The sequence below is a fragment of the Equus asinus genome, chromosome 19 (assembly GCF_041296235.1).
Source record: "Equus asinus isolate D_3611 breed Donkey chromosome 19, EquAss-T2T_v2, whole genome shotgun sequence".
Taxonomy (NCBI): Eukaryota; Metazoa; Chordata; class Mammalia; order Perissodactyla; family Equidae; genus Equus; species Equus asinus.
The window spans coordinates 5,747,230-5,759,863 of record NC_091808.1 but is presented as its reverse complement, the minus strand read 5'-3'; the positions used below and the strand labels follow the sequence as shown (position 1 = coordinate 5,759,863).

General features: G+C 48.9%; 1 protein-coding gene across 14 annotated transcripts in view; it reads left to right on the top strand.

Moving 5' to 3' along the window:
- The window catches only part of AGAP1 (ArfGAP with GTPase domain, ankyrin repeat and PH domain 1), a 559,975-nt gene that overhangs the window by 385,903 nt on the left and 161,438 nt on the right, over positions 1–12,634 (top strand). For 8 of the 14 annotated variants that reach the window (XM_044751550.2, XM_044751551.2, XM_044751552.2 and 5 more), the window contains one exon: positions 8,400–8,558. The exons of the other annotated variants lie outside the window; for them this stretch is intronic. In XM_044751550.2, the coding sequence (XP_044607485.1) occupies positions 8,400–8,558 (159 nt within the window). The remainder of the gene's footprint in view (positions 1–8,399; positions 8,559–12,634) is intronic. 14 annotated transcript variants of the gene reach the window in all.

Below are 12,634 nucleotides of genomic sequence, written 5' to 3'. Positions count from 1 at the left end.
AAAAGCCTTATCTCAGAGTATATTTTTAAAAATCCGAATGCGCTATTTTTAATGTAATAAGCCTATAGCTTAAAAGAGGAGTTCTGTCTTTGATGTCATTTGGTGGATGAAAACATCCTTGTTCAATAGAAAGCCAGCATCTTTTTCATGCTCGTTTGAGAACAGTTCAGGCAACATACTGATATTCATTCAGATATAAATGCCATAGTCACTTTGAAATGCAAATTGTTTAAAGAAAAATAGCATATGGTGGAGGTAAGTACCTTTTCAAATCAACTCTTACACTTTAGGGATGTAAGTAAAGCTAAAATTATTCTTGGGCAAGAATCTGGCGCCTTTGACACATGGAAGCTTGCTCTAATCAGGGCGGCGCGGTAAGCACACACATATCCATATCAAGGAGATGGCGCTGGGGGGCCGTGGATTAGCATGGTAATGCAGCCGCCCCCTGCTAGTCGGGCCAGTAGCCAGCTGATCAGTAGATGGGGTATTGGAGGAAACACTCTTTCTGAGTTCAGAATTGGCCAGGAAGTCAACCCTGTATTTCATGGTAATGCAGATAAATATTTGGGGAAAAAATACTGAGACAATACCAAATAGGTCTTTTTGGCATCCCCTTCCTATGGACGCCAGCATCCCATCTTTGTAGGGCTGGCCACTCTTTGGGAGTTAATGCTGGTGAAACTGTCTTCTGCCCAACCTGACTCTATCGCTCGTATTTCCTGACCTGACGTGCATTCACAAACCATTCAAATGACCTTTTTAAGCTTTTTTTGTTGGGGGGGGGAAGTAAATTTTAGTGGTATAACATATACCCAGAAACTGCAAAATCCTAAGTCATAGCTAAGGGTACAGGTGACCAGCATCAGATCAAGAAGCAGCAGGTGGCCACCACCCCAGGAAGCCCCCGTGGGTAACTTCCTGTCCCTGTCACATGTCCCCTCCACAGACACACGAGGGCATTCGCCATCTGACTTCTCACTCCAATGATCCGTTTCTCCTGTTGATTTTGAACTGTTGGGTGGGCTCATAACGGCTGGCACTCTTCACTTCGTCTTCTTTTACTCCATGCGCTGTAACGTGCATGCTGTTGTGGCCCTATCAGTAGTCCATTCTTCTGATTGGTGTGTAATATTCCATCGTGTGGATACACCATGGGGTACCCACGGTAGGTGGACATTTCAGCCATTTCCTGTTTGGGGCTGTTCTGAATCATGCTGCTGCCATGAACCAAAAAAACATCTTTTACATGTTTCCTGGTGGACAAGTTTATGCACATCTGTATGTTTTTAATCTGGAGGGACGTGAAAGAGGAATCTTGAGTGAGAGAAATGTGGTGGGCTGTTCTGTGAAAGCTTCAGGTGAGGTGAGCCAGTTAGAAGAGCAGTTTGGGTTGTCCTGGCTTGGGGTAACATCTCCTTTTTCCATACCGCTCTTCATAGAGATGAGTCCATTCCCAAAGTCTGAAATAAATCTACAGTGTTCCATGAAGTCTTTCCTGAACCTGGGAGCTGGTGTCAGCTCCCGGCCTCTGCTACCTTCTTACGGCTGTTGTGTTCCTCACCTTGCATTTTGGCCACACGTGGACTTGTCTGATAACCTTCTACTGGACTGTGCAGCTTCCCTAAGGCTATGGACTCTGTTTCCTTCATTGTGCCCAGCCTGGTGGGGCTTCAGTGTAATGATACAGGGAAATCCAGGAGGTCAGACTTAGGTGGCAAATATTGGCAGGGTCCCTTTTTACCCTCCTTGCAAGTTAACAAGCTAACCTGCCAGTTTCCTGGATGACGAGACTCCTGGGTCAGGACAAATGACAGTTTAGTACTCCCAGCTAGAGCAGTGCCAGAGAATCAGCATTGTCATCTGCTAGTTCCTCCAAGGGCCAAGTGACACCAGCACACACCGTGGGTTGCATTGCAGGAGAGGAACCTGGAGTGAAGGTGAGCCCAGTCCTTTATAATGGGACACAAGCATACCTGCCCAACCTTTGCCATCGAAGGCGACATTGTCATCCTGGACAGCAGACAGATCTGCCCTCCTCTCGAGGAAGACCTTACCTCTGTCACTATACAGACATCCCTGAAATGATGATCAGAACAAAACAGTGCCAGCACCTGTGCCACAAGATGTGAAGAACACAGACCATGGAGCAGTCTACGAGAAGCCGGGTGGGGGATATTTGGGTAGGTCATTGGGAGGATGGAAGATGGGATAAGGAGAAGGAAGGGAAGGAAAGAATGGAAAGTACCCCCCTCCAGCCCTCCAGGAGGTCCCAGCCCTGATGCTCACCCCTGGGGGAAGCAGGTGTCCCCTTGGCTTGCTTTTAAGGCCTCCAGTCTGTTGACCCTGGCTTAGAGCTTGGTGAGTTAGAACTGACTGTTAGACCTATCTCCTGCGCTCCAGGAAAGAGGGCCTTCCAGCCTGGCTTCAGAACCTCCTCTCTCCAGGGAAAGACAGACATGCCTGCAAAGAAAGTGATTTCCAGCCACGTGCTAAGATGCCTCCCCCTCTAATAGACCCCAGCTCATATCTCATTTCCCAGATACACTAATGAAATTCTGTAGCAAAACAGATCTGTGTTTAGGTGGTCAATGGCTAGGGAAGGAAACAGGAGTCTTTCTCCTGGGCATTGCCAGGGCCGTGGGTTGGAGCAAGGCTTCTTCAGACCACGTGCACCTGCTCCATCGGCTCAGGGCACACTCGCACCTTTCAGTCCTGTTGGTGTTTTTGTCTGTGACTCAGTCCTGACTGTCTCGTGCTTGTGATTCTAATGGCCGAGTAGCAAGAGCTTGGGTCTTTGCTTAAATGCACTCTCTTAGCTAATAGCGTATAGGCCTAAGAATTTGACATAACTGATCAATATAGCAGTCCCAGAGCTAGGTGCTTTGATTGGTTGTTGACGGTCATTTGTGTTTTAGATCCCCAGCCACTCCACCCGACCGAGGGAGAGGAGGCCTCTGTCCGGCACGGCGCCTTGGAGCCGAGTGAGGCCCAGCCTCATCGTCCGGCCCCACTTCGGGCTGACCCTGACGACATTTAAACAGCCTTTAGGAGGCTCTGCTCCGTTCTCAGGTGGTCTTGATCTTAAGATCCTTAGCTCTCAGGAAATCGGATTGGTCATTGGCTTCCCTCACAAACGATAACTTTAGATCCTCAGCCTTAATGAATAACTTGCTAACATGAAATGAATTACCATTCAATGAAAGATGGGGCCCCAGAGGACTTTGAGAGAAAACCAAGTGATTTTAAACGTAGCGTCTCCCTTATCTGCTTAGACGGTCTTTTCAAAAGCTGTGAACACATGTAGGACCGGGGTCACCATGTGGTCGCATGTCGGGCAGATATTGCTAGATGTGTACGTATGAAAAACCAGAAGCAAGGACACTATTACTTAACCAGTTAGCAATATTCATTCAGGAACAGAAATGAAATTATCATTAGCCTTTGTGGGGGGGGGTATAAAACTAAACATCAGAGATGATGACATAAAGTAGTATAATTAGATTTTAAATCTGTATAGTTATTAAAAATATTCACGGAACATTTGGGGGTAGTTTGCTGCTTTGACTGAAGGATTTACTCAGAGTAAGTAAGAAATGCCTCACAGTGTGACGACTGGCCCAGGACCGCTCACGTGGGGCGAGATGCTGCAGGGGCCACGTTAGGCCAGCAAGGCTGCCTCCACCGTATCGTGACCGAGTCTGAGGACCACTGGCTTGCCTCCGAGTTAAGAAATGTGTCTTTATGCATTTCCATTTAAGACAAGTACCTCTTTGTGAATCTCCAAACTATGTATTTAGGGCAGAAACAATATTTCTTACCCTCCCTAATTTTTTTGTTTGTTTTCAGTTCAACAAATATATTTCTGTGCCACCACAGAAAACCCTTTTGTCTCCTTACATCACAGTTAGTTGGTCTTTTATCATTTGATTTTCGAAAAAAACTTAAGTGAAATCAAAAAAGTGAATGAGTATATATAAAAAAGAGATTTACTCTTCCTGAGAGAAAATGTTTCACTTCTGAAATGAGAATCCTCGTTTGCGTATTTTTAGAAGATTTTGTAAGTCACAGTCACCAAAGATCAGGAACCAGGAACGAGGCAGGCAGGTAACTGAGCGAGGTGGGGTGGGAGTGGGCCAGGAGCGTGCCCTGGATCTGCGGCGTGCATTCAGATAATACGGATTCAGAGATACAGTCAACTGATTGTCCGCCAGCACAAACACGGGCCTGTGGCTGCCACGTATTCTCATTTCTCAAGCTGTGCCAGAAAGCATGGGTTTTTAGATGAAATCTCCCAAATTAATTCCACGTTCAAAAAGAAATCATTGTCCACCAAGCAAAAATGCGTCTTATGAGCTCAGCCCAGACTCCAGGCCACAAGTCTGTGGATCTGTTTTAAAGCTTTGCTTTTATAACCGTGTGTCCATATACACATTCGTTGGGCCAAAATTCATCATCATCGTTCATCAACAGTTAGGAGTCAGGTGCGGTTGGGATGACCCACCTGGGGGGACAGTGCAGGCACCACGGGTGGCAGATGTGGCACCGGGACCACCATGGGCCCAAAGGGGCAGGGAAGAGAGAGGGGGTTACCCCAACCCACAAGCTGGAGGGCTCGAAAGTTCAGCTTTCTAAAGGATTCCATTGAGCTGTTTTGGGTCTTGTGCAGATTCTGCAGTCGGACAGCAGGAGCACACCATCTTGCCAGAAGGTTCTTCCCCCCTCGAGGTCCCTGTGTCCATTGGTTCCCTGTGGACCCCCTCAGGAGCCAAACCCCAGAGCCGCTGCACCAGCCACTTCATGTATCGGACTTGTGCTTAAAATTTCATTTGACGAACAGCTACAAGTTTGAAAACCAGCGGACCAGCCACAGGCGTGTGACCAGCACCGTCGCCTAGTTTTACGTTAGTGTCCGTTTTAAGGCATCTTCTCTTTCCCTTTTCTATAGTGGATGTTTGGCTTTGAAATGAAGAAGCTGTCAACCTATGATTAGTTCTTTGTCGGATATCTCCATTTGAACATTTCCTGTGTTCCTTGTCCACGGTTCAGATTGACTCACTGTCCTGTGTGCACGTGGATGCTTATTGCTGGAGTGTGGCCTCGAGTGGTCAGTGACAGACACACCAAGAGAATTCTCTCTGCCTTTTAAAGGAAGTACATCGGGAGACTGTTAGGCTGGTCATCCTTAGGGAGTCACACTCCAGAGGGAAGGGACAGGGAAACCGGCGGTGGGGACTTGAGTGTCATGCTGGCATCCTCAGCCCAAAGGCAGACAGACAGGCAGCAAATTTATTTTTGATTTTTCAGGTGTGTGGGCTTTGTGTGCCTAAAGCTGGTATAAAATGAGGTTTTGTGGACAGATTCTGCGCTTGATAATGACTCATCAGGGGCACGAATGGGCCCCCGGGGGGAGGAAAGAATCATCTCCTTGACATTTGCACCAAATGGCAGGTGTCCCTCGGGCAGTACGGGCTCAGGGGGCCTGGTTCAGCAGTGGGGTCAGCTTGCACGTATCTTCTCGTTGTTCTTTTCTCGCATCCTCTTTCCATCTTTACCTCTCACCCACCAGAAAAATGTTCGCAGTGTCCTATCTGCTAGGAATTCACACCATGAAAACCAGAAATGGGCCTGGGGGCCCCAGGATGGGTTGTGGGGAGGAACCTCATTCTGAATGGTGGTCTGGGTGCTGGCCTGTGGGATCAGGGTCCCCACAGGGAAGAGAAGGCCCCGGCCCACACCCTTCAGTTCAGAAGGGTTTCTTTCCAAAGGGACAGAGCTGTGGACAGAGACAAGCCCAGGAGGACAGTGCAGGCACTGGGGCTGGCAGACGGGGCGCTGGGATGACCATGGGCCCAAAGGGGCAAGGAGAGAGAGGGGGTTACCCCAGCAAGCCCCCAGCAGAGGGACAGCCAGCCCAAGGCTACCACGCAGGGAGGGAGCCCAGGAGTAAACGCCCCCATTTCACACTCCTCCCTTGTACTGGCTCCCGCTGGTTGAGCCCGGTGGGGAGCCAGGGGTACTGGCGCTGACGGACGCAGCCCAAGTGGACGCCCTCCTGAGCGGGGAGCAGGGCAGGGGAAGCGTGTGGCAGGAAGGCAACGGGCAGGTGCAGGTGTGGGCGCAGGCTGCAGGACGAGACCCATGGTTTGCTGCCCAGTGGGAGCGCCAGCTCCTCGGGGGGCATGTGGCATATGGAGAATACCCGGAGGAGCGTGTGGTGTGTCCCTTAGTGCCACCTCGCTGCCCCTGGGCTGCCCCTCTGTATCTATGATGCACATGCCTGGTCCTCCTCCCTAGGCTGGCATGAGGGTCTGCCCCGGAGTGGACGTGGGAACACTAGCTGCTGCTGTCACACGATGTGGGCATTTCCAGGGTTTGGGGGCATGCCCAAGTGTTAAACTCAGAACATCAGAGCTGGGAGGGAGACAAGGTAACTGGCTTGAGACTCTGCAGTAGACACAGGAGCCAAGACCCGGGCCCCCGACCTGCAGTCCTGTGCGTGTCCTGGAGCACCTTTGATAGCAGCAGCCCGTGGTGCTGGCGAGCTTTCGTGGTAGTTATTTTCTGGTTTAAGTATTTGTCTTGTAATCAGTCTGAGCTCTCCACCAGGTCCACTCAAACTTTCCTGTGTGCACAGGTCACCCCAGGATCTTATTAAAAAGCAGGTGCCAGGGTGAGCCTGGGAATCTGCATTTCTCAGTGCTCCCAGGCGATGCTGCTTCTGTGAGTGTGAGAAGTACACTTAGAAAGATCTGTGGGCTTCCCATTCTTCCCTTCCTGGCTGTTAGCTGTTCCTTATGGCTTTTTTCTGGAATCGGGTAGACTTGCCTAGGAATAGCTTCCCTTACGACATTCAAGATGTACCCAGTTCCCACTACAGCATAAAATCAGCATCATTTTGGGGGCTGGCCCAGTAGCACAGCTGGTAAGTTCACATGTTCCACTTCGGCTGCCCAGGGTTTGCTGATTCAGATCCCGGGTGTGGACCTACACACCGCTTGGCAAGGCATGCTGTGGCAAGCATCCCACATATAAAGTAGAGGAAGATGAGCATGGATGTTAGCTCAGGGCCAATCTTCCTCAGCAAAAAAAAAGAGGAGGATTGGCGGTGGATGTTAGCTCAGGGCCAATCTTCCTCAAAAAAAGAAAAATCAGCATCGTTTTTTAAGGCAGAAGTGTATTTTTAAAAGTAAAGTCCTTCATCTTCATTCATCGCTTGTTTGTGTCTTACTGGCAACCGTTTCCGTAGGTGATTGCGTAGCTTTCCCGGGCTCCATGGAATTATAGTGGGGTCCATGTTCATAGGGGAGCCCTGGTTCCCACCTCTGGCTGCTCCCAGAGTCACCGGAGTGCTTTAGGAAATGTGTCTTCTCCCGAGCCCCACCCCAGACCTTCTGAACCAATAACTGGAATACTTTGAAACCTCTATTTTTAAAAAGCTCCACGGGTAATTCCCATAATTGGCCAGATTTAGGAACTACTAATATGGTCTATGTCTTTAAAATCTTCTCCTATGAAAACCTTCTATTAAAACAATTTAGGACTTAATTGGTTCTAAACAAAAACAATCAGAGGAAAGTTAAAAAAAGAAAAAAGAAACCTAATACCTTTGAAGATCCGTATATAAAACTAACAAACTCATCCATGAGCCACAAGGTATGATTGGCTGAGCTTTAGAGAAAGGCACTTAATTATGTTTTTGAGTCTAAAATTGGTGTGACCAGATAATAATTCATTTTGATGTTGAGGCAACTGATTCAAATCATTAAGTATACAATGGAATCATTTTTCATCACAGTCCCTGTGCGCCATGAAGTTGCTAAGGTTATTTTTCCTCTGCTTGGTCTTTTCAAGGTTAAGAGTAAAGTTACCTGGTTTGAGAGTCTGCATTTCCACCAATGTGGCATCTGGGAACTTTGATTTGTGTTGATCATAAAGTATAGCTTCCCCGTGAAAATAATCCTCTGGCACCAGACAGGGGACTCCCAACTGGTGATCATTTTCACATCCCTTGATGGGCTGACCCAGCAGCGCTCCCATAGGGTCCATCTCGCTGGCCTGCCAGGAATGTTGCTTTTCCCAAAAGTGCGTGTTTTGTCTTCGCCTCTGCTCCATCTGGAGGTGGTGGTGGTGTCGCGTGTCTCTGTTTAGAATTGCTTTATGCGCACTCATTTGAAGGTTCCTTCAGTGTTTTATCAAGCTCCCTAAGATTGGTGCCCGCCTTTTTCCGTCTTGCGTATTATTTTGTACGATGCTTCCATTTTCCATGCAGGCGGGACGATGGCTGCTCCCGGTGCTAAGGTCCACTGTGCGCAGGCGCGTCGACCCCTTAGACTAACTCGTGAAGGCTTCGGGGTCTGCAGTCCGCGGTGGTGTTCACCTGACTTGTTTATTCCTAGGGAATGTCACTAGTGCGTCTGGGTCTCAGATGGCAAGCGGCGTCAGCCTGGTCTCCTTCAACAGCCGGCCGGACGGCATGCAGCAACGCTCCTATTCTGTCTCCAGTGCCGACCAGTGGAGTGAGGCTACGGTCATTGCAAACTCGGCCATCAGCAGTGGTAAGAGAGGGCGCGGCCCCACGGACCCGCGGCCACCTCACGGTCCTCGGCTGTAAGCCAGGGGCTGGACGCGACGCCCCCAGTCTCTGTGCTCTGCTCTGAGAATGGCGCAGCCGTGTCAACGATGCGCGCCTCGCCTTGCATCCGTGGAGTGTTTTGTCCTTCTTAGACTGTCTCGCCCACGCCATCTCATTGGTTCCTCTTGGTTCAGGAAGGAGATGATGTTCATCCCCGCTTGACAGATTTGGAAACTGAGGCTGCAGACAGGGCAAGTGGCCTACCGGGGTCACGTGATAGGGAGGCAGCAGAGCTGAGAAATAAGAGCAGATATGTGCCCCTGGTTACACTTCCTTGCACGATGTGGCCTACGCTTCCACCGTTAGTGCGCATCTTATGTCGTTAGGGTTTGGGATTTTTTTTTTTAAATCAAAGGAAAACATAATTCATCCTTCTTAGCAGTTTTCCAAGATTCCTGGCATATCCTCTAATTTGTGGGGAGTCTCCACCCCACTTTTTTTCTCGTGTGGGCAGCTTCTTGGGAAAGAAATGTGCCCACTGGAAACTGTCTTGACGTGTGTGTGAAACCATGAATTATGCAACGTCGGGGCTGTGCTGGCTTGCCGAAACGTGTTTTGCCTGTGGCATTTTGTCTATGGCCTGTTCACCGGTATTTAAAGGAATTCCCACTGTTGTATGTCATCCATCAGCCAGGATTTTAGAGTAATTTTAGCATAATTTGTTCTAATTAAAAGATTCAGCATCAGGTCTTCCCTGTAGACCCACCAGCTGCCACGGCAGGGCGTTGGCTTGGGGCAAACAGCATCCTTATTTCTAGTTACTCCACACTCCTCCCGTGGACACTGCCCAGCAGAGGCCTTAAAGAAAGACATCTCCAAACCAAGTGAGGAGGGAAGCTGAGTCCGTAAAGGCAGCTCCAGAGGATGCCCTAGCTACGCAGGTCTGGGAAAGCTTGTGGCTCGGAGCGCCATAGAACATCGCCCAGGTGCCCAGCATGCTCCCAGCTCCAGGCTTCCTTCTTGATTCAAAAGAAGCTGCTTCAGTAGAGAGCGAACATCTGCCTTCAGCCTCCTCGGGGACCCTTCAAGGCTTTCTGCCTTTCATCTGAAATCATGACGATACCTTGAGAACCCCAGCGAGGGAGGTTCCACATCATATAAATTAACCACCCACAGCTTGTTCCCTTGCAACATGACATCCGTGCATTCATAGCCCTCACACGTCCCGGAAAGCCTAGTGGTGGGTGGTGGGGCTTCTCGGCAGACACATCTGTGGTTCCATCAGAGCTGCCCCACACCTGCGCACCAGGTGGCCTTGGGCAGGCTACCTCACCTCCGTGAAGCTCTGTTCTCTTCTGATAAATGGATGTGCTTCCGTCCCTTGCGTAGTCGCTAGGTGTGTATTGCAACACCTGGTCCGTGGCTTCCATAATTCAGTATCTACTATTGTTATTCCAATTACTCTCTGTCGGAGGAGCAAGTGGTGTACATGTTTAATTTTGCATTATCAAATACTTTGAAATGCGTTAATTTTTCAGTTAGCGTTAGTAATGCTATCCGATTGGGTTTATTGTGTTGCTGCCTTTCTGTGAAGGTGTGCTCCCATGGTTGAGGGTGGGAGGAGCTCCAGGCTGGGCCTTCCCAGAGCCTGGTGCACACACCGCCTTGGCCCCGCCTTGTAGGGCAGAGACCTTTGCAAGCTGTCCTTTGAGTGAGCGTGGTTGAGTGACAAACGTGGCGTGAGGAGAGCGACAGTTTTTAGCTTCTGTGCCTTAGGTATTCTGGGAGTTATCTTTGGGGAGAAGGAAGTTTCTGAAAGAGACCATTACCTCAATCTTTGCCTCCCCTATGCTCAGGATATTTTTACAGAAAAGGCACTGAAAGCAGCGTATTCATCTAAAATCCATTTTATACAAATATTCCTTCTGCACAATGATCTCTTTCATAAAGACCCACCAGCTAACTTTCCCCCTGCCCAGCAGCTCTTTGCATCTGGTGTTGCATGTACTGGACAGGCATTTCCACGCGACCAAAGCCTGAAACTCTTCCTCCCAGACTCTGGGCTTGTATTGGTCTGTACACGCAGATTTATGAAGTACCCGTAAGAGACTGAGGTTGCCTACGTACAAATGCTGTTTTTCAATTGACAAAGCAATTTCTCCCGTACTAACACCCTTGGGTGTCTGTTCTTCATTCGCATAGCGTGTTTCTTAAAGACTAGGCTCCCTGATGTCCCAGGGCTTGAACTCTGAATGCAGGAGATCAGAAACACCAGTTTATGCCCCAGTATCAGCCTGCTGTGGGTACGGATGGAGAGCTTTAGAGAAAGCCCGGGCTGAAATTGTGCAGGTAGTTTAAGGATTAGTAGAGTTCATCAAGGAAAACTTCCCAAAGAGAATCAAACTTGAGCTGTGCTTAAAGAACCAGATGGATTTTTTTTGTGTGCAAAACCGCAGGAGGAAGTTTTTATAAGCGTTGAGGCAATTTGGACAAAGACTCACAGAGGAGGAAGAGGGAAAATGGGACAGCTGAGGCGCTCTAGAGAAATGGAAGGTGTAAGTTGGAGTGGCGAAATGAGGAGAGAGGAGAGACGAGAAGAGAAGAGATGAGTGTTGAAAGGTCAGAATTGCAAAGTTGATTAGCATCTTGTTTTAAGACTTACAGCAGACATTTTAAATAGCAAAGATCGAGAAAGACAATAAAATGTTGTACAGAAGTATGATTCCTACAGTCATCCTCCGTGCCTGTGTTTTCTAAGGATTGATGGTGTGTCACACCCAAGATATGGTTGAAAAGGGAAACCAGAGCCGTATTAATAACAAGAGCTAATATTTATTGAAAGCGTCCTGTGGATTATCTCATTGGATCCTCAGGGAGTAGATACTGTCGTTCACTCCCTTTTACAGATGGAGGGACTCTGGTACAGAAGGGTTAAGTTCCTTGTTCAGAGTCACATCCTGGTAAGGGCCAGGATGCCATCGCAGGTGGCCTGATTCCAGGCCTTTGCTCCACGTTGGCGCCTCTCAAGATGTGCTTCCCAGACAGGCAGCAGCTGCCTTTCCTGGGAACTGGTTAGAAGTGCAGATTCTTAAGTCCCATCCCAGACCCAGTGAATCTAAAACTCAGGGGTGGGGCACAGTGACCTGTGTGTTAACAGGCCCTCCACGCAGTTATGCTGAAGTTTGAGAACCACCGCTCCAAATCCTTGCTTCTCAAAGTATGGTCCATGGACCAAGTGGCATCTGACAGCCCCCGGGGAGTCAGCTAGAAATGCAGAGTCCCAGGCTCCACCAAGACTCCCTGGATTGGAGCTGCATGTTACCAGGATCCCTGGGTGATCGGGGTGCACCTGGGAGTTGAGACACCCTACCTGCCAGGAGGGCAGCATCCTGGCTTCCCTCTGCACAGCACCATCCCTGCCTGCCTTCCGTGATTCATCAAGTGGTCAGACCCAAAGCGATTTTTAATGAACCGCGGGGCCCAGGATCTGACGGGCAACTTCAAGAAAACACGTTTATGAATGGATTTCGAGACCTCAGCTTGGGCGGCAACATTCCCTGCTGTGCTTGGAAAATAATCAGAAAAGAAACAAACACGATTGAGAGTCCTCTGCCATGCTTTTCCTTTTTAAACGGCACTTGATACAAACCCCACCCTCTTTTTTTTTTTAATTTTATAATACTCATTTTATCACTTCCCCCCCACCCCCCACCCCAAGTCTCTGGTTTGGATGTCAGAGTCATAAGAAGCTTACACTGTGCTAACAGCAGGGATGGGGGAAGCTGAGCACCTCTGAATCCCAGTGCCCACATGTTGGTGAATATGCTTTCCCATTGTCACACACTTGTATTGTAAAACATCATTATAGTAACAACATTGGGATTCAGTTTTTCTCTGCCCCCTTGTCCACACTAAATTAAGACTTTAGCTCCCAGAACTTTTCCAAGTCTTCCCCTCTAGGCGCACAGGTACCCTGGGGGTTTCTGTCTTTTAAGCAGCTGTGAGCAACTCGTGATTAGATAGATTACTTTGTGGCATGCAAAACTACAAAACAGGAGG